The sequence below is a fragment of the Emydura macquarii genome, unplaced genomic scaffold, assembly GCF_026122565.2.
Source record: "Emydura macquarii macquarii isolate MOO-44397 ecotype Brisbane River unplaced genomic scaffold, CSIRO-AGI_Emac_v2 contig_1551, whole genome shotgun sequence".
Lineage (NCBI taxonomy): Eukaryota > Metazoa > Chordata > Testudines > Chelidae > Emydura > Emydura macquarii.
The window spans coordinates 20,712,429-20,733,764 of record NW_027131688.1 but is presented as its reverse complement, the minus strand read 5'-3'; the positions used below and the strand labels follow the sequence as shown (position 1 = coordinate 20,733,764).

Genomic DNA, 21,336 nt, shown 5'->3' with positions numbered 1-21,336 from the left:
CTGCACCCAAAAGAGCAATGTACCCCGGTTTACCAGTTTTACCTTAAATCACTGCACCTGTGTAACACACAGCACTTGTGAGCTCTTACAATAAGACAAAAGAAAGGTCATTTAATAAAGAATAGAGGTTCCACTGGAAACCAGAGAGAGAGAGAGAACTGGAAACAAGTGGTTATAATATAAAACAAAATCACAAAATGCGAACTATGGCCTCCATTTATGAATAGACACCTCTCCTAACTAATAAAGTAAGTTCCCCCGCAAAGTTCAGTCGGTTGCAGAGCTGGCTGGCTTCCCAGGAACCAGGATCCAAACGTTCATGAAACACCCCCACGCAACAAGATGTCTCCTCTGTGAATGGGGACAATATCTTGCGCCACCCTGCATGCTGAGGTCTGTCTCTGTCATCTCTAGTCAGAGACCGGGAGATACCTGGTCTCTTGTAACGTTCCTTTTATCTCCAAGTGGTTTCAATAATTGGCAATTGTCTTCAATGGTTTTCCATTGACTGCTGTGGGCTGGGGCAAGGATAGACAACTGAACCTTGCATTACATCACCAGCTGACCAGAGTGGGGTGACAACTCCTTGCCATTTGAATGGCCCATCATCACCAAGACACGGATTCCTTAGTGACAAACATACTACAGGACCACAAGGCATAGTTTTCAATATAGTTATGTAATTCCTTAAACATTACCCGTACACATAGACCCCACAATGATTGTGAGAATTGGGAAATTACAAGCTGTCAGTAGAGACCTCACATGCTACTTCTCATGGATAGATACCATGAGAGTGGGGGATTAGGTGTAGTGAGTTTCTCAGGTCTGAGACAGGAGTTGCTTGTAAAGAACAGTGAACCTTTGCTAGTTGTACCAATGGGCCTTTGTGTCATAAAAGGATAAGAATGTGCAGAATGCAATAGAAATTTTGGAAAAAGCTTGCTATGAACTTCAGTCCCTAATATTAAAGGAGAAGCAGGGGGGGGGGGTTTGTTTGTTCGTGGTTGCTTTGTTTTGCTGTGTGTTTCAGTAAGACCATCACAACCTCATTGTAAGGCCTTGTCTTCACTCTGCAAAATATGTTATTTTAACACATTGCTGTTGGAGGTACTGCCTAGGATTATCCCCAGTTTGCCTCCTGAGGTTCCCCACTAAGGTTTAAACCTCTACCAGTTAAAACTACAACTGCCCTGTCTACACTATGCTGCTTTTTGGGGTGGCAGGAGTTACATATTTTAAAAATACCCCTTTCTCCCTATTTTGCACATGGCCATATGCAGTGATTGTCCCAACAAGCACCCCGGCCAGGCCAAACAGAGAGAATGTGCAACTACATTACAAAAGCGATCATTACTAGGTGCTGCTAAAATCTCAGCAGATCCCCACTTAGCATGCTTAAAGAGTCTCTTCCCCATCATTCATAGCATTCATTTTAACACTCCCCACACCACATGAAGTAAGTAATGGCACAGCTGCCGTTAGCTATCTCTTAAAAAAGTGGTTAGACTTTTTAACAGTGAAAAAAGTGCAATGTCTTTTTAATCTCGGGTAACTCATCTGATTGAAACCATTTTACTCAGTTGAATAAGTTACATATTCAGACAAAGACCAAGCTTGGGAAATGTTAGTGCCCAAGGTGAATATTTCAAAAATGTTGTGCAAAACCAGGCAACAGTTTCCATTCCTATCTTGTAACCTTTACTATGACAGATGCTCCCATGTGATCATGCTAATTTCTGCAGTGAGGTTCACTTTCTAAACATGTCCCATGTTTATCATTAAAAGATCCGCATTAGTACTGTTGGGTAGGCAGGGGGGGTCCTAACTTTAACCATCATTCCTGAAACTCATCCTCTCAATCCACAACAGACAGACAGAGGGGCAGGGACAGAGTGAGGCCTTGTCTACTGTAGCATTTATGCCGGCAAACTTTTGTTGCGCAGGGGTGTGAAAAAACACCCCCCCCCGAGTGACATAAATTTTGTTGGCATAAGCACTTGTGTAGCTGTGCTGTGTCAATGGGAGAGAGCGCTCCTGCCAGTATAACAAAACCACCTAAACGAGCAGCAGTAGCTATGTCAGCGGGAGAGCATCTCCCACCAATATAGCACTGTCCACCCTAGCGCTTATACCGGCAAAACTTACGTTTTTTTCACACCTCTGAGCGACAAAAGTTTTGCCGGCATAAAGTGCTAGTGGACAAGGCCTGAGAGACTCATATTGCTGCATGAGTGACTTCTGCTGGCTGATTGAGGGGTTATATGACAGAGCAAATGTTTGTGCCTGTGTCTACAGCAGAGAGGGAGTGTTTAAAAATATGGGGGGGAGGGAAGTGGTTGAGAAGAGGGACGGTAAGAATGTCAAGAAGACACCAAATTCTTGCAGGATCAAACAATGTGAGCCAATCCCCTGGCAAGGATGAACCCAATTCAGTGCTCTGGGTCACAGATGTACAGTGGGTAAGGTTGCCAGGTGAACAGTTTTTGACACAGTGAGGCAGAGATGGGGGTTGGTCCCTGGTGCATGGGCTGAGGCAGGGGCACAGTTGGGTGGGGGGGAGTCTGTCCCCAGAGTGAGAGGGTGGGGCGGGGGCAGTCAGGACACTGTTGGGCGTAGGTGGGGCGGACAGGATCCCCCTGGGCAGCTGGAGCCAGTACCTCCCTCTCTGCCGGAGAGGCTGGAGCTGGTCTGAGAGCCAGCCAGCCACTGCTCTCCATCAGCAGCTAACCAGAGCAGCTCCTCCAGGCTCCAGCAGCCGCTGCTGATCTTCCCACTGGTTGCGATGGATACCCAGACATTGTCAGATTCTCTTTTTGACCAGACTTTCTGGTTGAAAACTGGATCCTTGGCAACCCTGCCCCCCTCGCTCTGGGGACCAACCCCCCCCCCCCCCATCTTGCTGTGCCCTGATTGCTCCCACCCTGGCCACTCACTCTGGGGACCGACCCCCCCGTCCCACTGTGCCCTGATTTCCACACTCCGGCCCCTCACTCTGGGGACTGACCCCCCGCTGTCTTCCACTGAGCCCCAGATTCCCCCCTCCAGCCCCTCACTCTGGGGACTGACCGGCCTGCCCCAGTTTCCCCACCTCAGCCCCTCACTCTGGGGACAGACCCCTCCTCTGCCCCGCTGTGCCCCGATTGGGCAGGCAGGCAGCTCTGCATCAGCTCCTCCCAGCCCGGCTCTGCGGGCTGCAGGGGAGTCCTGGGGGAGGGGGCAGTGAGCAATGGGGGGGGGGGGGGGTGGAGAGCGAATGACAGAAGGAGGAGGGAGAGGAGTGAACAGGGCGGGGCCTCAGGGGAGGAGCGGAACAGGGGGCGGGGCAGGGGTCTTGGGTTTTCAGCAATTCGAAAGTTGAGGACCCAGTGGGTCAGATAGGATCCGACAGTAGATACATGCAGAACTGCCCAGTCTGAATTATTAGGTGAACCCCATTTATATACATGCCTGATAAGACAAACTTCATTTTCACCTGGTTTGGCTGGTGATCACCTGTGACTGTTTTGACCGCTGTGGCAAGCACATCTCCCTCTTCTGTTATCTTGGCCTCACCCTCCCCTCCACATTGCTTGTCTGTTTATTCACACCTTCCATATTGTTAAATCATAGGCCATGGGACACGGACTGTCTTTGTGTTTGTACAGTTCCTAGTACAATGGGTTAATTAAATGTAATACACCAGTATCTGGTAGTACAACATGCGAATTTACCACCAGGAGGCCCTGTACATGCACAGACAGTGCTTCTCTCTCAGCCATTGACGATCCACAGCTGCATGTTAATCACAGCATTGAAGATGTCCCCTGCGCTCACTGAATATTGGGAGGGAGGATTTTGACTTTGCTTAATTTTTCTCTCTCTCTCTCTCTCTCTCACACACACACAGAGGCTATGATACATTTTTGCTCATATGCAGAACATTCCACCTCTGGCACATAGAGGCAGAACGATGCTCTAAGTCTCAGAGAAGTCTCTTTAAATCCTATCCCCACAGAATGCAGCAGCGTGAGTGTAGATTAATCAGGGTACGGCAAGCTGGTTGAATACTGCAGAACTGGTGTATGTAAACTTTGGTTCAGTTTCCTAACAGCTGCCTGGTACCGCAATGATCACATTCCTTTGAATTTGCAATGCACAATTGTTAGTGCAAACAGGTTTGTGTTTGCACAAGTGTTTAGGGACTGCCTGTTCTTCCTGCAATTCCCATATTCATTTACAAGGCAGGGGACTTGTGACATGACAAGTTATTCTTGAGTATGAGACATTTCATTTATCTAGTCAAGGAGTAGAAACAATATCATGTGACTTAGCTGACCACATGCCATGAGTAATGAATAGCAGTGAAGAGTCCAAATGAGTTGTTTGCAAACTAACCATACATTTGAGGCTGGTTCAGATGGACTATTGGGCAAATGCTTAGAAATCATCAATTCTTGTCTCTCTCATGTCCAATAGAAGATATTACCTCACCCACCTCCTTGCTCTACTATCTTGGGACCAACATGGCCTCAGCCCTACGGCACAGAAATCACAAAGGCATCTGCAGAAGAGTCAGTTCATAAAAGAAAGGAAACAGCTACATTTGTCAGGTAGTTTAGCCACACTGAATAATTGGGCCAACTGCCTCATCTTTTACTATGGCATTTTGACAGCCTGTCTAGATGGTATTGATTGTTCCCAAATGCTTGAATCACCATGAGATCCAGTTGCTAAATTAGGCCTTGTCTACAGAGAAAGGTTGTTCTGCATTAACTATACTACTGCTTGTCATGCTGGGTCTTTGTACTCTGTTCTGTCTGCAGCCTTCTATTTCTTATAAATAATAAATAATACAGGTATAAAGGTGCTCTGGCTGTAGCAGTATGGCTCTTCCTGTATCGGATGAAGAATAAGCATTACCAGTATATGGGCTTGTCTACACTTAAAACTACTGCTGCAGCTGCGCTGCTATATCACTTTAGTGTAGACATTACCTGTGCTGATGGGAGGGGTTCTCCTGTTGGCGTAGGCACTCCACCTCCCCGAGAGGTGGTAGCTAGGTTGACAGAAGAGTTCTTCCACTGACCTAGCGCTGTCTACATGGAGACTTGGGCTGGCGTAACAACTCTGCTCAGGAATGTGGATTTTTAATACCCCATAAGTGACAGAGTTAAACTAATTTTCTAGTGAAAACCAGGTCTAAGGCACATTTATACAACTATAACTGTCTCCACATTAGAGGTTGTACTGGTATAACGAGATTGGTATAGAATCCCATCTCTAACTGACATAGTTATCCTGGTTCAAAATCTGTGTGTAGACAGAGTCTTGCTCGCTCTTGTTTAAAATCAGCTGCATTTTTTTTCTTGCTCTTTTGCACGTACTGTACACCAATCCCAGCATGCTCAGTGGTTACTCAGTCCTGACCCAATTAAACTCCTGCCTCCTCCAGCGAGCAGTAATAATGCAATCGCAGAGATAAATAAGAGGAAAGAGGAGAGGTGTAGGCCTGGTAGACTGGTGAGGTGGAAGGACATAAAGGAAGGTGTTCAACATGGTTGGAGCCAGTGTCACCAACTCTCGCATTTCATCATGAGCCTGATGATTTGAGGGGTTTTTCTTAAGCTCCCAGAGTTGTATTATTACTTGAGAATCTCAGCTTTCATTTAAAAAAAATGTTTCTGGTCTTCCGGACTGTGGACAAAAGCTTGCAAAAATGGCCTGTAAAAGCTCAGAAACCAGAAGGCAGATAAAACAAACCCAATGTAATATTTTTCAAATCTTATGATTTTAAAGCCAAACTAATGTTTTTCGCTGGGGGGGGAGGGGGGGAGGGGAAGGAAACCTGTGAATCATGGTGTTTTGAATGCTTTGGGTTGGCAGTCCTGAGATGCTGCAGAGGAGAAAGCTCTCACACCAGCAGGGCACAGGTTGGAAATCGATGGCAAAGTCTGTAAATTGACAGGTGTGTTGCCTGAGTAAGATAGATGTGAGAAACAGCTGACATGATTGAGCCCTCTAGTTCCAGTCTGAGACACTGACGGCTTGTTTCTTTGCTGAGCGTTGTTTTTCTTTGTGTAGCTGTATTAATGGATTCTGGGAGGTGTTTGGGGGCTGTACGAGGTCAGAGCCTCAGTTAGTGTCAGTTCCTATCGCTCCACTGACCTCAGTAGAGCTCCGGTAATATACACCATCTGTCCCACAGAGTGTTGAAAATTGCCATGTAGAAATAGAGTAGTATTGAATTCCATTTCTTTCTTTGCCTCTCCTAGCTGCTCCGGTTGCTGTGTACAAACAATGGATTCCAAACACCAATTTTGAAAATGCTTCCAACTGGGATAAAGACAGACTCCCGTGCGCTAACGACATGGTCCTTTTCAAAAGTAATGAGGTATTTGATTTTCAAAAGAGCATTCATTTGGACCAAGCTCTATCTGCTTATGGAAAATGCACTCAGCTTTTTTGCATTTCTTGCAGGTGATCTCGGTCTTTGTCCAGTCAAGCCACTCGTTGACAGACATGGTAAGGACACACACCGCAGCACCAAATGGGGTGGTGATGGACACTTTCAAAATTATGGGGCAAGGCCAGTGGCATAGGAACGATTTTTACGGGGAGGGGGGGGGGGGGAAGGGGGGTGGTGCTGAAAGCGGTTGAACAAAACTGGAAACTCTGTATATGATGGAAAATCCTTCAAACCTGGATAGGGCCAGCTAAGTAACACAAGGACAGCTGCAGTGCAGGAGGGCTGGGTTCTCTAGCCACTTCTGGTGTCTTGTTCGATGATATGGGTGGCTCGGGTGTGTTTGCACAGGCAGTGTGAGTTTCGGTGTGAAGGCTGGCATGGGTGGAAGGTTTCAGAACAGCCCCATGTTGGTTGTTTTGTGGAACTGTGGTGGAGTTGTTCTTTGAGCAAAGCTCACTCTTTTCATTTCCTGGGGGAGCAAGATGGTGGTTCTCACCTGTACCACAGAAAAGAAAGTCACCACAGGATAACCAGATACAACAGTGTAGTTCTTGGGGGGGCAATCCCAGAGCTGGTGAACGGGGAGGCATTTGGAAAAAAAATCAAATTACCCTCTAGTGCAACATAGTGGTGGCATATGTAGGAGGTATCAGGACAAAGCTCAGAGGCTGAGAGCTCCTCCCTGGTGAGATTATACCTTGAAGGTGTGTTCAGTGCGTCCACATCCCAGAGAGACAGCACTAACTTGGAGGCAGTGCAGAAAAAAGCATAAAAAACAGCTCTGGGGGTGAAGGGAGGAGCCAGTACAGAGCTAGGTATTTATACAGCAGCTTGATCAAGTGAATGAATAAAGGCCAATGCTGAGAAGTGCTGGTTGCATTCATCTTCCACTCCCTGTAGTGGAAGCTGGGAGCACTCAGCATCTGCTGGATTAGGCCCATTGGGAGGGTGTCGTATACAGGTATTTGAAAGGCATAAAGACAGCAGGGGGGTATAACTCAGTGTCACTGGATCAGGTGAAACAAAGGAGGAGTTAAAATGGCCATAAGGGAAAAAATCCTATATTGGCAGAGTAATATTAAGAATAATAAATGTTTGTTAATCAGGCCCCATATGCCGTAGCATCCTGGCTCGTAACAAAAGCTACCAAGTGGAAACAGCATCAAGTCCTCAAACAGATCCGAGAGCTGCTGTACGGTGCCAGAAAAATCAATTAGCCTGTGGAACAGTCTCCCTGAAGGAAGAGCTTGTGTCATAGCTGTCTGTCTAGTCACTGGCTTCAATGCGAGTACCCATGTGCATAGAGCTAAACACGTGCTGTAGCAGTTGTCTGGATCAGGGCCATAGTGAGGAGTGTGGTATAAAATCTATATCATCAGGGCCACAGACACTGGTGTACCTTTCCCATCCTGGCTCTCTGCCCAGTCTCTGGGAGTTCCAGGTTACCCGTCATCTTTGAGCACTATTTAAAAATTGACGGGACAGAGAGAGATTGAGGCTATGCTGTAATGGAGCAATCTAGCATTCAGAGGGGAATGGACTAGATAGCTGAATTTTTCATTTCTTATCAATGAAAGAATCATTGGGATGTCAGAGGTGCTCCATATACAAGGGAGGGGTATGAGCTTTCAACTGGCACTTTCCATTCATTCAAAAACTTTACAGTTAGCTAAAGTCCCCAAACTTCTTCTCTCACTTCACTTAAGCTCTTTTTCAATAGTGACCATTTTCAGAAGGTTTCAGAAATGTATCATCTGGGGGGAAAATGGGAGTTTAAAGCAAATTGTGTGATACGCGCACCGGCCTGGCAGGCAGCTAGATGTTCCTGTTAACCGTGATCATGTCACACCAAAGTCAGTCCGTCTTGATTTCTGTGCAAAGAACATTTGCTCATGGAAATGGCAGCTGAGGTTGCCATGGTGACCTGATTTTTCTAGCTATCCTTATACCTATTATAATTGGATCTGTTTTGGGCAATTCCAATGTACCCATCACCCTAACCCATCAGGCCCTAGGATTTTCACCCAGATGTGATCTATTTGTGACAGAATTTTCTTTGTAATTTTTTTTTAAGCCGCCATAACCAGTTTGAAAACTGGCCTTGGCCACTTTCCTGTGTGTGTGTGTGTGAGAGAGAATGTATCCAAATGGGCCCTATACATTTATGGACCATAATTTGTACGATCTGCCTAAACCACAGATGGCTTTGATGTAGTAATAACATGTAGTGCTACATTGAACTCTTCTACAAATACTTGGAGGAATTATTTTTATCTATCTAAACTATAAAATATGGAATTTTTCAATTATGTGGGTGCTAGCAGGAAGAAATGTGTATATGAAATATGTACAAATATAATTGTTAAATAATATGAAATTTAATAGAAAAAAACTGAGAGCCAAATGTCAGTTCAGTAGATTTTATTTTGTGTACAAATTAATGTATAATATTTGCAAAGTACTTTGCAATCCACTGTTGAAAGTACATAACTGCAAGGTATTTATTATTGTTCATTATGGCATTAGCCTTTCAATAACAAGCTAAACAGCTAAGATTAAAAAAACCTAAGACAGACCACATCTCCTGAACAAAAAATAGACAGACATCATAAAAGCTTAATACAAATAACAATTCCATCTCTAATAGATAGAAACTTTGATTTTGTCCAAAGGACTTATGGGGAACATTGCTATATAGGGATTCTGCAGCAACTAATAAGTTATTAAAGCAGGCTGAAGAAACTGTTACCTTATCTGGGTACTGATCTAAGCACCACACTGTGCTATGGTTTTCAAGCAGAACTTGCCATTGGAAATTAATGCTTCAGTTGTGCTTAAAAATTAATAGGCTGGCGTGGTCCTCAGTGACTAGTTCATGTCTAAGAGGCAAGTTGATCCCTTGCCACATGTAGGCGTTAGGGGGTGAGGATTTAGAGTGGGAAATATAATTCATCTCCCAGGCACAGCAGCGTATCCCTCATTTCTATTGCATCTTTATCAATATAAATGACAGAGGACTTGATCCTGCAATATGCTGAGCACCCTGAACTGCCCATAGAAATGGGAGTTTAGGATGCTCAGCACTGTCAGAATCAGGCCCTTAGCTTTGCTGCTATGATGTCAGACACTTAGTTCCAGCCTGACTCCCAAACCTGGCTCTCCCTCCTCCCCTAGTTTCCACACAAGAGGATGTGCCTGGCGTCGGTTGACGGGAGCTCTGCTGTGAGAATCTCATCTGAAGATTTCATTCTTGCCATGCTCGGAGGGATTTTATGTCTAATTATGGCTCTGAGCCGCCTCAGCTTTAGAAAATTATTTTGCAGCATATTATATAGGCATGTAATGAATGGGACTATGCTGAAGTCATTTAGCCTCATAATTTGTGTTTTATAGGATTTTTGTCAGATACGAACCCAAGATGAAAACTCTCAATCTTTGGGGCAGTTTGGGATCCTCAGCTATATCCAAAGTCCCCTGCGTAGGCCCCTTTCTGTGAAATGGATCCAGATTGGAACCACTGGCTCTGAATTTTGCCTTTTGGGCCTAATGTCTATAAAGCGGGTCCAGACACAAACTCCAGATCTAACCCCATCAACAGACTTAAAATAAGTCCTGTAAAATCAGGGTGCCAAGTTATTACTTTTTACCATTAACATGGCACCACGAAGGGACGTGGCACTTTACACGATGTGGAATCAGACTCCGACCTTGCCCTGAAGAATTTACAGGCAAACACCACCATCAGAAACAGAGCGAGGTCTCGTGGCAATTGTCATGCTCCTTTGACTTCAACAACTTACAACAGCTAAAAGTCCATCTCAGGGCCCTTTGCATACTGCACCAACTGCTGCTGCTATAAAACAGGGCGTCTCTAAGCCATGAAACTGGCATCTGGCCCCCAATCAGCTGCCGCATACAATGCAGACCATTCATTTTGTCAAAATGTAACAGACATAAAGATTTACACTATGTTGATGTGGCCAAGTTTTCTAGGTTTCTGATTCAGCTCAGCGCTCTCCTTATATGGTGAGTGAGTTTCTGTCCTCTCTTCTTTGTCGCTCGCTGATAAAGATAATGCCAAGATTCAGGATTTTTTAAAAATCAAGCAATCAATTGGTCCACTCCCCACATGAAATTTGGTGACTGGGTCATAAGAAAAATTGATTTTCAGGATTGGAGAGAAAAGCAGAAATGTGCCTTTTTAGACAGTGGCCTCAGTATTCAGTGAAATTAATCACATAAATCAGCAGGACTATGTTAACCTTTTGAGTCTCCATGGAGACGCTATACAGCCTTTGGCCAAAGAAGTGGCCGTCACACACTGTACAACCAAAGGCAAAATTCAGATAAGGGACTTCAGCTCCCATTGACTTGAATGATTTCAATGGGGTTTAGGCACCTAAATACCTCTGAGGAGCTGGATCTTATAGACCACCTTTCTGCAATTTTCCACAATTTTCATTTGACATTTTCCTTTTCTTATATCCATCCTATCAGTCCTACTTGTATCCACCTCAAATAATCCCTCTGTCTCCTCGGTCTTACTTCTTTCAAGTTCTTTTGTAGTCAGTTATCATGCCATGCCCAGTGTCTTTGCTTAGACAAGCTATTTCGCAATATTTAGCTCTTTTTATCTTTTCTCATAAATCAGCCCCTTTGCCCCTCGGATCATTTTTGCTGTTCTTCTCTGAATGCCCTTCAGTTTCTCTACATCTTTTTGACATTAGGACATTCAGAACTGACTGCAGGAGTCCAGGTGTGATCTCATTTTATGACTTTGGATATGTACTGCCTGTCCACATGGGAATACACAGCGCGACAAAACTTTGCCGCTGTGTATGTGTGTGTGGAGAGGGTAGTGACGAAGGACTAAATGGGATCTGGAGGTAATCTCTTTTTGTTTTGATAGCCAATTCTGGATTTAGTAGAGAATCAACGTAACTCAGTATTCCAGCCCGCTCTGCAATGACATTTTGCTGTGATGCAGGGAGAGAAAATGTGCTCTCCTTGTTCTGCTAGAATCTTAAAAACAGGAACTTATTTTATGCTCTGGGGGTTAAAAAAATCAATGAATAAAAGCCTGCTCCATTCTCTCTGGATGTCTCCTCAGTGCTGTCACTCATCGCAGCCAAGAGTTAAAATCTCCCCTCCTCCCCTCCCGATGTTTATCTGCCATGAATCTAGCCCAAGTTTAACAAAGCCCATAAACCGGCTGCTGGTGGCAATTTAACAGGAGCTGAGCCAGAAGCAGGCTGTAGCACTTTGCCTCAGAGAATAGAGGGCTCACCCTATGCACTGTCAGAAAGGAGGTACTCAGTAGTCAAACCGCTCTGGTCATTATTTTGTATCCGACAGGCTCTTCTCGAAGTGCTAAAAACCATTGAAAATTTGACCTGTAGGAGCCTCCGTCTCACTGCAGTCAATGGGACTTAGGCACCAAAGACATTTAGGTGCTTTCAAAGATTTTACTCTAGGGTTGTAGTGGCCGGAAGTTGCTCCTGTCTGTTGGCTGCTCGGTGGCCTGAGTTGTGTGGCCTCAGATTAGTTCTCAGTGGATAGGGGGCCAGATCTGAAGCTGGAGTGAAATGGCTTGGAGGGCGATGCTTCCCACCCTGAGAACAAGGACGAACTGGCCAATGGCGTAGGAACTGGAATGGGCCCTCCGCGAGAGGATAGAGGCGCAGCGGCCAGGGAGACTCGCAGTGCTGCTGCCCACGCTGCCCCAGTTCTCTGGATAATGGGGTTTGGCCTCCAGGGGCATCACATTCACAATTTAACATGAAAGCCAGTGAGTTCAGCAGTCTAGTTTAAAGCCCACTTTGGGGGGCGGGTACATAATGGTTCGTTTGTTCCAATATTCGCATCACTAGCAGGCAAAGGATCAGGCAAGTTGCTGGGCTGGACACTGTGCGAAGGTGGAAGGGAGGGAGATAGCCACTCCTGGATCTGTGACGCAGCTGTGCAGCCATTCCATGGCATGGCTGGCGTCACCCTATGTGCCCCTAATGTAGCCCTGCTGTGGGGAGGGGACAGAGACCATGGAATGATGGCTCCTCTGGCTCCGTCCCCTATCCTTAACCATGCTGCACCCCCTGTCCTGCTCTGCCCCACACATCAAGGGCAGCCCCCTGGAATCCTTCCTCTTCCTTTGTGCCGTGGAACCGTGTTGGACCTTTGCCTGGGGGATCCCTTGTAAATGTAGATTTTTTTTTTAACTCTCTCCCCCGGCCGCGCGTGAAATGGGGCAGAGCCTGTCTGTGGCTGTTGGAACATGCACCGCTGAATGTGGGTATTGATGAAAGAGCGCCGCAGATGTAAACAAGGGGGTTATTGCAGCACCAGCCAATTTATGCAGGTTGTCTCTCTCACTCTGCTATGTGAAAGGAGAAGAGTGGCCATAGCAACCCCCGCATTGGTAGCTTATGATTCGGAGGCTGCTGCCAGCCTCTTCTGTGAAACACATATTCACTGGCGAATGTGCCCTGCACACTTACTCCTCAATAATGTGTTAAGGACAAGACGTGCGTTACAGCCCAAGTGGGGGGTTCCACTTAAAAGTGCGGGAATGAATGTTGATCGTCATGTGCCGCACACTCCCACAGAGCGCGGGGAAGGAAATATGTTTAAAAACCAGTCGAGCTGCCTGCACGCAAGTGGGAATGAGCTTTCAAACCCCAGAATCACTCTCCAACATCTGCTCCACCGCTGTCTGAGGCTGATGTCGGCGTTGCAAATGTCTTCTAGCTCTGCCAATCTTGTGCTGCCTCATTGCTATTCAGGATGGCAAGGTCAAACAAACAAACAAACAAACGCACAGGATTGCTGGTGTGCAAGGTGTCGGGGGTCTAGCGTGGGATTCATCTCCCCATGTTATATTTTTAGCCATCTAATTGTAAGAGCAGAATGTGCTAAGCTTTGCAGCAGGACGCTCCTTCTCTCTTTCTGGTAGAGGTTGATCTTGAAATGCCAATTGCTCTCCTGGGGCCTGGTTCTAATGAATTGCAATGTTTCACACTAGTCCTAGGCACTGTACGTCTCTTAGCTTCCAAAATAGCAGGAGTGCTGGCTAAATATAAAGAGAGGAAGGGTGATTTTCCCTGTGATGGAGGTGGAAATCAGCATATGTCAAAGGCTATTTTAGGAGGCTCTGTGTTACGTATCTCTGTGTGCATAAAATTACAAGGCCAAATCAAGCAAAATTTATTGACTTCTTGTGACTGTGAGAAAGGACTGCAATAAAACAGAGATTAAAAAAACCTCTTAAGGCATGAAGCCCAACGGTTCTTCCCTACAAAGCAGTTTCTAGTGGGGAAGCTTTTCAGAAACCATCATTTCCTGTTACTCTTGGGAACAGCCGCAGAACAGAGCAAAACAAACCTGCTTTTAGATTTCTTAAACTGCATAGAAGGAGCCTTCTCAAGGGCAAAATACCATGTTAGGCTACATCTAAACTACAGCTGTTACAGCAGCACAGCTACCGAGCACCACCTGTGCCTCTGTAGCAGCTGTAGCGTAGGTGCTTCCTGCATCCCTGGCATGGCTTTTTCTGTTGATGTAGTTAATCCCCCTCTTCAAGAGGTGGTAGCTAGGTCAACAGAAGAATTCTTCCATCTACACTGGGGGATAGGTTGACCTAACTGAAGCGCTCGGGGTGCAAAATTTTTCACAGCCCTGAGCAGCATAGCTCTAATCTTTAAGTACAGACAAGGCTGTAACGTCTCCAATGTGCATTAATGTAACAATAAAAACAATTCATGCTCAGGTCTCGCATACAAATTCTTCAGCACAGGAACTTTGTCTTTATTTGCCTGTCACCCCCAAACAAACCTATTCTGCTATATAAACCAATATACATACTGCTGTGAAGCCTACAAAGACTTGACAATGGCTAGGTAGTTGGTGCACTGAGACCACTGCCTATCAATAGCGTCTCATTGTTTCCTTGCACTCACCCCTCTGTCTGTACGTCTCTTGTCTTGTACTTGGACTGTCAGCTCTTTGGGGGCAGGGGCAGTCTTTCTGGTCTGTGTTTGTTCAGTGCCTGGCACAATGGGGTCCTGATCCGTGACTATGATTCCCAGACCTTATGGTAATATAAGTAATTGTCAGTATATATAGTGCTTTTCACCTGTTCATCTTAAAGGGCCATAGGAAAGTGGGTTGATCTAAATAGCCCCATTTGACAAATGGGGAGCACCTCTACAGTCCCATTGTCTTCCTGTTTTGCCCTCACTGACACCTGGGCAAGCATGGAACTATGCTGATAGCAACCATTGTAGCTGCTAGCAGAACCACCTCATTCCTTGCCCCAGGACTAAAATTGCCCATAATCCCAGTGTACCTTCGAGAGAAAAGAACAGGGGGCTAGAGTACAGGGATGGTGGGGTTGGGTGTTTTGTTCCTGGAACAAAAGCTCTCTCTCATCTAGCAGAGAGGGGGTTTAAATATCTAGGAGAGCTGGTTGCTGACAATGGCTCGCCTGTGATGCCTGGCATCGTACCAAAGCAATTAGAGATGCCCAGTTCAAGATGCCAGTGAAGTTAAAAAGTCAAGTGTACAAACCTGTAATTCAGCCTGTTCCAATGCAGTGGTTCTCAAAGGTATTTGGTTGCACCCCCCTCCTTTGCTTCTGTAGTAGTTTATACCTGCCCCCCGGCTCCCACCACTCAAGTACATATACCAATATGTGTATTGCTCTGCCTTCAGAGCTGGGCTGTGGAAGAGCAGCGGCTGCTGGCTGAGCGCCCAGCTCTGAAGGTAACACTGCCACCAGCAGCAGCACGGAAACGAGGGTGGCATGGTATGGCACTGCCGTCCTTCCTTCTGCACTGCTGCTGGCAGTGGTGCTGCCTTCAGAGCTGGATGCCCAGCCAACAGCCACCGCTCTCCACTCTGCCTCCAGCGCTGGGCGGCCGGAGAAAGCTGGGCGGCTGCTTCTCTCACCCCCCCTCCTCTTGCAGAATACATTCTGCGCCCCCCAAGGGGCATGTCCTCCAGTTTGAGAACCTCTGTTCTAATAATGGGAACAGAGACTTGGCCAGCCACCAGAATCAGCATTCTCTTCACTACAGAAGCGACGATGTTGAGATGCATGCAGTGTTGGGATGGTCAAACTCCATGGACACGCCATGACAAGAAATAAGGTTGTGAGGGGCCTAATGTGGGTTGCCCCACTTGAAGACAAGTTGATGGAGGCTAGGCTCTGTTGGCATGGATGAGACTATGGACACCCGAGAGTTATATTGGTAGGATGGCCCTTGCGATGGTCGTGGACCAAAGACAGCCAAGGGGAAGGCCAAAGACTCAGTACATGGTCTGGATATCAGTGGACCTGAGAGAGACCAATTTGCATGACAGCCAGGTATGCAATCATGAGTGTAAGAAAAAGGCTGTAAAAGTCGCTGACCCTGAATACAGAAGTGGCAAGAAAGAAGACATTAAGCAGAGAGGAAATGCAATCAAGTGACAGTGGGGATGGGGAGCTCTCATTGGGTTAGAGCAGTATAGCAGCTGGTCTGGTGGGTGGTGAGTTTGCCTTTTGCAACCCAAAAAATTGGTGGACACATTATAGGTTTCTGTTCTTTAAACCCCATTTGCTTGATCAATACATCAGTTAGCAGCAGTGCTCCTAGCAAAAGAACATCGTCTCAGCTATTGGCAACCGTCCAGCTGCACTGAGTCGAGATTGTGCCGTCAGGTTGTGTTACTACAAATGACAGCCTCGGGATGGATTTCTCTGGGGGATGCTAGACATTTGCAGGTGTGTTACTCAGGGAGCAGGAATGCTGCACAATCTATTGATACAGCTCAGTGCATCAGGCATCCGAGACAGTGACCAAAACAAGAAAAAGAGACCCCAACGTTTATTCTAGGGCTCGTCCGTCCACAGTGAATGAGGGGATCTAGTCTCATGATGAGAACAGGGGACTGGTAATCAGCCCTTCTGGGCTCTAGCCTCACTTCTTCCACTCACCTGCTCTGTGACCTCTGGAGCATCATTAAGACTTTTTGTGCCTCATTTTAACCTCCTAGGGGCTGGGTTAAGAACTGCTGGGCTGATCTTTTTATTTTAACTTAAAATCACTGGGTGAAATGCTGGCCCCACTGAGATCAATGGCAAAACTCCCATTGACCTCAGTGGAACAAGGATTTCACCCATTTTGCCTGGGCTATTTGCACCTTGATTCCTAGCAACCTATAACAGGTTTTGCTCTGGCACCTCCTAGTGGCCCATCTGGGATTAGCCCACCAGATGGTCTGACCCCCTTTCCTGTAGTTGCTCAGGCTGTCGTCCCACTCACTCGCTCCGTTGCTGCGCTCATGCTCCTAGAGCTCCAGCGTTCCAGCCAAGTCACTTTAAAAGTTCCCCCCTTCCGGGGTATTAGCCAAACTGTCCCCAAACAGATCCCCACAGTGGCTGGTAGAGGAATCCGGACCCATCCTCTACACTGAGTTCCAATCTATGGACCCTCGACCCAGCAAATCAGCTCTTTATTCTCCCAGCCCTTACTGCTTCTTCCCTGGACTGCTTCCTACTCTGCCTATTAGAGGCTCCTACTCCCCCCTTGTACCAGGGAGCATAACTGCAGGCTTCCTCATTGCAACCACCCCCCGTTTCTGCCCTGTTGAGCTTCATCCCCGTTAAGCTTGACTGCATCCTAGCTCCACTCCAGAAGCAGCCCATGCTCATTAGCCTCTCTTGGCTATATTAACCCTTCCAGGGGTGGTGTGAGGTGAATGCCCCATCACCCAGCCCTAGTAACATGCTCCCTTGTTACTGCAAATGGATGAGTGTATACGGGAGCCCCTTGAGGGCTGTAGCGCTTGGGGTACTGATGACACTTGTCTTCGAACCCAATAGTGAGCTACCTGCTATCAAGATGGGACTGGTGCCCGATACCCCTCACAGCTACACCCTGCCGTGGGGCTGCTGACAATACTCTTAACATGAACGCTACACAAAGCCCTGCTCGGCAAGGCCTTCTCCGTGTTCAGCAAGCAAAGGCTGAGGCAGGATGGCCGAGTGGTTAGGGCATTAGCCTGGGACACAGCAGATCTCAGTTCAGCTCCCTGCTCCCCCACAGACTTTCTGTGAGACCTGGGGCTTGAGACACTTGCCTCTTGGTGGCTCCGTTCCCTGTCTGTAAAATGGGGATCATAACATCTCCCAGGGGTGTTGGGAGGATAAATACATCAAAGATTGTGTGGTGCCCAGATATGAGAGTGATGGGGGTTGGATAAGTACCACAGGTAACCAGGGGCCATGAGATTCTCTAGGAAACTGACTGCCACTAGATTAAAGGTCCTAAGCGAAATGGCACCCTGCTGCCCTGTGGAGGGTCTCCGGCAGAGTCCCTGGATATTCATTTAGCTGAAGTTTGCACGGGTGGTGCAGAATTGTTGTGGAAAGTCGGCAGGTGTTAGTGGTTTCCGTTTGTTGCGTCCAGACACAAAGGTGGTTCCCATCACAAACCCATCAGACCCTTCTGCCACAGTGTGCATCACGGGAGATGAAGTGGGTCAGAGCCAAAGTGCCTCTGCAGTGCTGGGAGGGGAGGTCGCAGCGGCCCACCCTTCACTCTGGCTGCAAAGCGTGTGGTCCAGCCCAGCTCTGAAATACGCAGCCTTCCATTTTTAAAGCCCTAACTAGGTCCGGTTTAGAGGCCTGATTGTGTTGGCTGCCCCTAGCTCTCGGATTTAGGTGCCGGAATGCTCAGCGCGGTTGCAGCAGGCTGTGCACATAAATTCAGGTAAAGCGTGATGCGCAGAGAGAGCACGGGAACAGATCCTGCATTAATGAGAGTGCTGCCGCCAAGTTACTCCTGCCTAGCTGCGGGCGTGAGGCTTAAGGGGGAAACACACAGCTACGTGTCTGATTAGCATGTGGAGGGTTATGCTTATCCCTTACACCTAAGGTCTACAGTTTCTAAGGTCTCAGATGCGCCCCGTCTTTGCCCATGCCCCACCTTTTATATCCCTGCCCTCTTGCAAGCTGGGGCACGAGGGATGCGTCCGCAGTGCAGTGCACTGTGTCTAGTGCTTACTCCTACTTGTGCCCATGAGTAGCCTCTGTTCTTTTGGGTGGTGGAATGTGCCCCCTGCTGCACAGTGCACAAGGACCAACAAGACCAAAGTCCCAGTCGAGCACTTCACCCTGGGAGATCAGACTTCCCGCTTCATCCCTGGAGCCCTGCCCTGCTGGGGCTGTTCCAGGGGGTGACACTGGGTTTCTCACCACTGAAAAGCGCTGTGCGGAGGAAGGGCGGAAATGCAGCTCGGGAAAATGGCTTTGTCCTCAGTTTGCCTGTAGATCTGAAGCAGGGCACGCAGCTGATCCGCAGTGCTGCTGGCGACTGCCTCCTTTCTCGCGCTGTCTGGCGCGTGGGACACGCCGTGTCATCTTTACATGATCTGACAGGCTGTGTCCATTCCCCTCATTCAGTCGGAGTCATTAAGCCTTATTAAAAGGCGTTCTATTCATTTATTATCGCTGTTGGCATGCTCGGCTTAATCGGCCCATTTAGGGCTGGCCTGGGCGTGGGCATAGCAATGCGACTCCACACTGATGTCTCTCCTCTCTTGGGCCCAGCAGCTACAGCTGTACAACCTCAGAACCTGCCTGTAGATTAGTAACTGTACCAGCGTTAGTCTGAGGAACTGGCAGGGGCACGTTGCAACACTGAGCTCTCTTAAGGTGAGTGTTTTTGCCTCAATAGCTGCCAGGAGTGATATCCTAGCGCTGCGGAAGTCAATGGGAGTTTGGCCATTGACTTCTGTGGGGACAGAATGTCACTCCAGGTAGGCACCCTGCCAAGGCCCCACAAAGATTCCAGTTGTGGCTTGGTACCAGTATTGCTCTGATGAGATGCACCCCACCTCTCTGAGCTCAGGAGGGGGACAGAAGGGCTGGACCAGCCTATACCCCCCAAACAGATAAATACATGCACAGGCCTCTCCTCATCCAGCTAGACAACCTGCTCTCTCCCCCATTGCAAAAGCTGCTACAACCCTCCTCTCACCTGAGGCTCTGGCTCTCTGAGCCTTGTCTGTGTGCAGGGAAGTGATCCAAGAGCAGCGACAGAGAGAGGGGAAAGGAGCAGGTCCTCTCCTTTCACAGCCAGCTCCCCACCCTGTATTACCTGCTCTTGATCATTTCTGATCTTTCCACCTCTTCCTCCCCAGGAATTCTTCCCTCTAACTCCTGGTATAACTCTGAGGGTGGCCAGGCCCTTCAAGCATTCTCTTAAGGTTTCCCAACTTTTCTTTGGTAGCTCAGTGATTTATTCATTGCCATGTGTGGGCACTGAGTTCTAGTCCTGAGCTCCCTCTGCTGGCAGAATTGGGAAACAGCATGGGCCAGACCCCCATCCAGAGTTGGTGGGAATCAGAGCCCAGGAAGCTCCGCTGATTTACAGTATCTGAGGATCAGGTCCCCCATGTGTTACTTTCCATTGGCGTCCTCTGGCCAGCTGGAGCAGTATCCCTGACAGGCAATGGAGGGAGTCACATCCTGCCCTCCCCATAGGGAGGTGGGCACCACAATGAGGAGTCAGGAGGCGAAAGGCAATACTGATCTTTGAAGATGAGATGTGCTATGTATTTGCAAAGTATTATTATAAGAGGAAAACAGGGGTCCTACTGGGCTTCCCCCCTCAGCGCTACATGAAAGAAAGAAAGAAAGAAACCCTAGGGGCATGGCAGGTAGGGGGCAGGAACAGGCCTGAGTGTGACTTTGGGATTCCTCCTGCCTCTGGCCTGGCAGAGGGCGTATGGCCTACGAGGTCTCTCGAGACGGAGGGAAGAGTGCAAAGGAAGCGTGAGGACCCTGTTTTTCTGAAGCGCTCAGCTCTCACGTGTCCAGCTTTTCCAGAGCTCAGCATGGGAGGGGGTGGGGGAGGGGCGCACTGTGGGTGCCGAACTCCTTGGTAAATCTGGCCGATATTTACAAGCCTCAATGGCAGCTGAGTTGAAAACCAGGCCTCTGTTGTGGGTGCTGAGCACTTGCAAATCTGGCCCGTAAGTAAGTAGCAGCAGTAAGCGAGAGGGCACTGCGGGAGAAGTGCTGCAGTGCTGGCGCAGTGCAGGTCTGCATGCATGGGTCAGGATGTGTGTAGCAAGCCCAAGAAGGGTGGTGGGAATTTCATCCAAGCAGAAAAGACCTTGAGACAAGTTAATCCCTGACATCACTCTAGCAAAGTCAAAGGCATTGACCAAGAGATGGATTTGGCCTAGGGCCTTGTCTCGTCCTATTGCAGGGTGACCAGATAGCAAGTGAGAAAAACTGGGGCACTTTTTTTTTGGAGGGCGTTATAGTTACCTCGATAAGACAGAGCTCCTAATATCAGGATGGTCCTGATAATAACGGGACGTCTGGTGACCCTAGCCTGTTGCCAACAACCGGATCAGACCTAACTGACACTACTCCTCATTTTGTATTAAAGCTTGTTCTCCGAACACCCAGCCAGCACCAAAGGGGTGTTAACAAACTCCCTTGTACTCCGAAATGTCCCATTCCCACCCGGCTCCAGTTAAAGACGGAATTAGCTGGTGGTGCTGTCCCGGCACCGTGATGCTTGCCTGCGTGGAACCTAGTGCCTTGGCACATTGCTGCCACCTGCAGGAAGGAACCACCAAGCACACACAAGGACAGATTTGTAAATAGAGGTGAAGGAATTAAGAGGATGATAGTGAAATAGTGAACTTCAATTACTGTGGCAGCTTAATATAAACAGTCGCTCGATGATACCGTACTGCTGCTTTTCAGATGCAGCCCCGGCAATGTCAACCAAAGCGCACCCAACATTACTTGATGCTGGGACTAAGCGAGCTAGTCCCACAAATCAACACTCAGCCGTGACTGCTCCCGAACTGCTTGCGGTGTGCCCGCC

The 21,336-nt window shown here is 47.8% G+C and overlaps 1 protein-coding gene across 3 annotated transcripts in view; it reads left to right on the top strand.

Moving 5' to 3' along the window:
• Window positions 1-21,336, top strand: part of AMN (amnion associated transmembrane protein) — a 57,444-nt gene that overhangs the window by 10,868 nt on the left and 25,240 nt on the right. For all 3 annotated transcript variants that reach the window (XM_067555023.1, XM_067555022.1, XM_067555021.1), the window contains 2 exons: window positions 6,255-6,373; window positions 6,460-6,504. In XM_067555023.1, coding sequence (XP_067411124.1) covers window positions 6,255-6,373; window positions 6,460-6,504 — 164 coding nt within the window. The remainder of the gene's footprint in view (window positions 1-6,254; window positions 6,374-6,459; window positions 6,505-21,336) is intronic.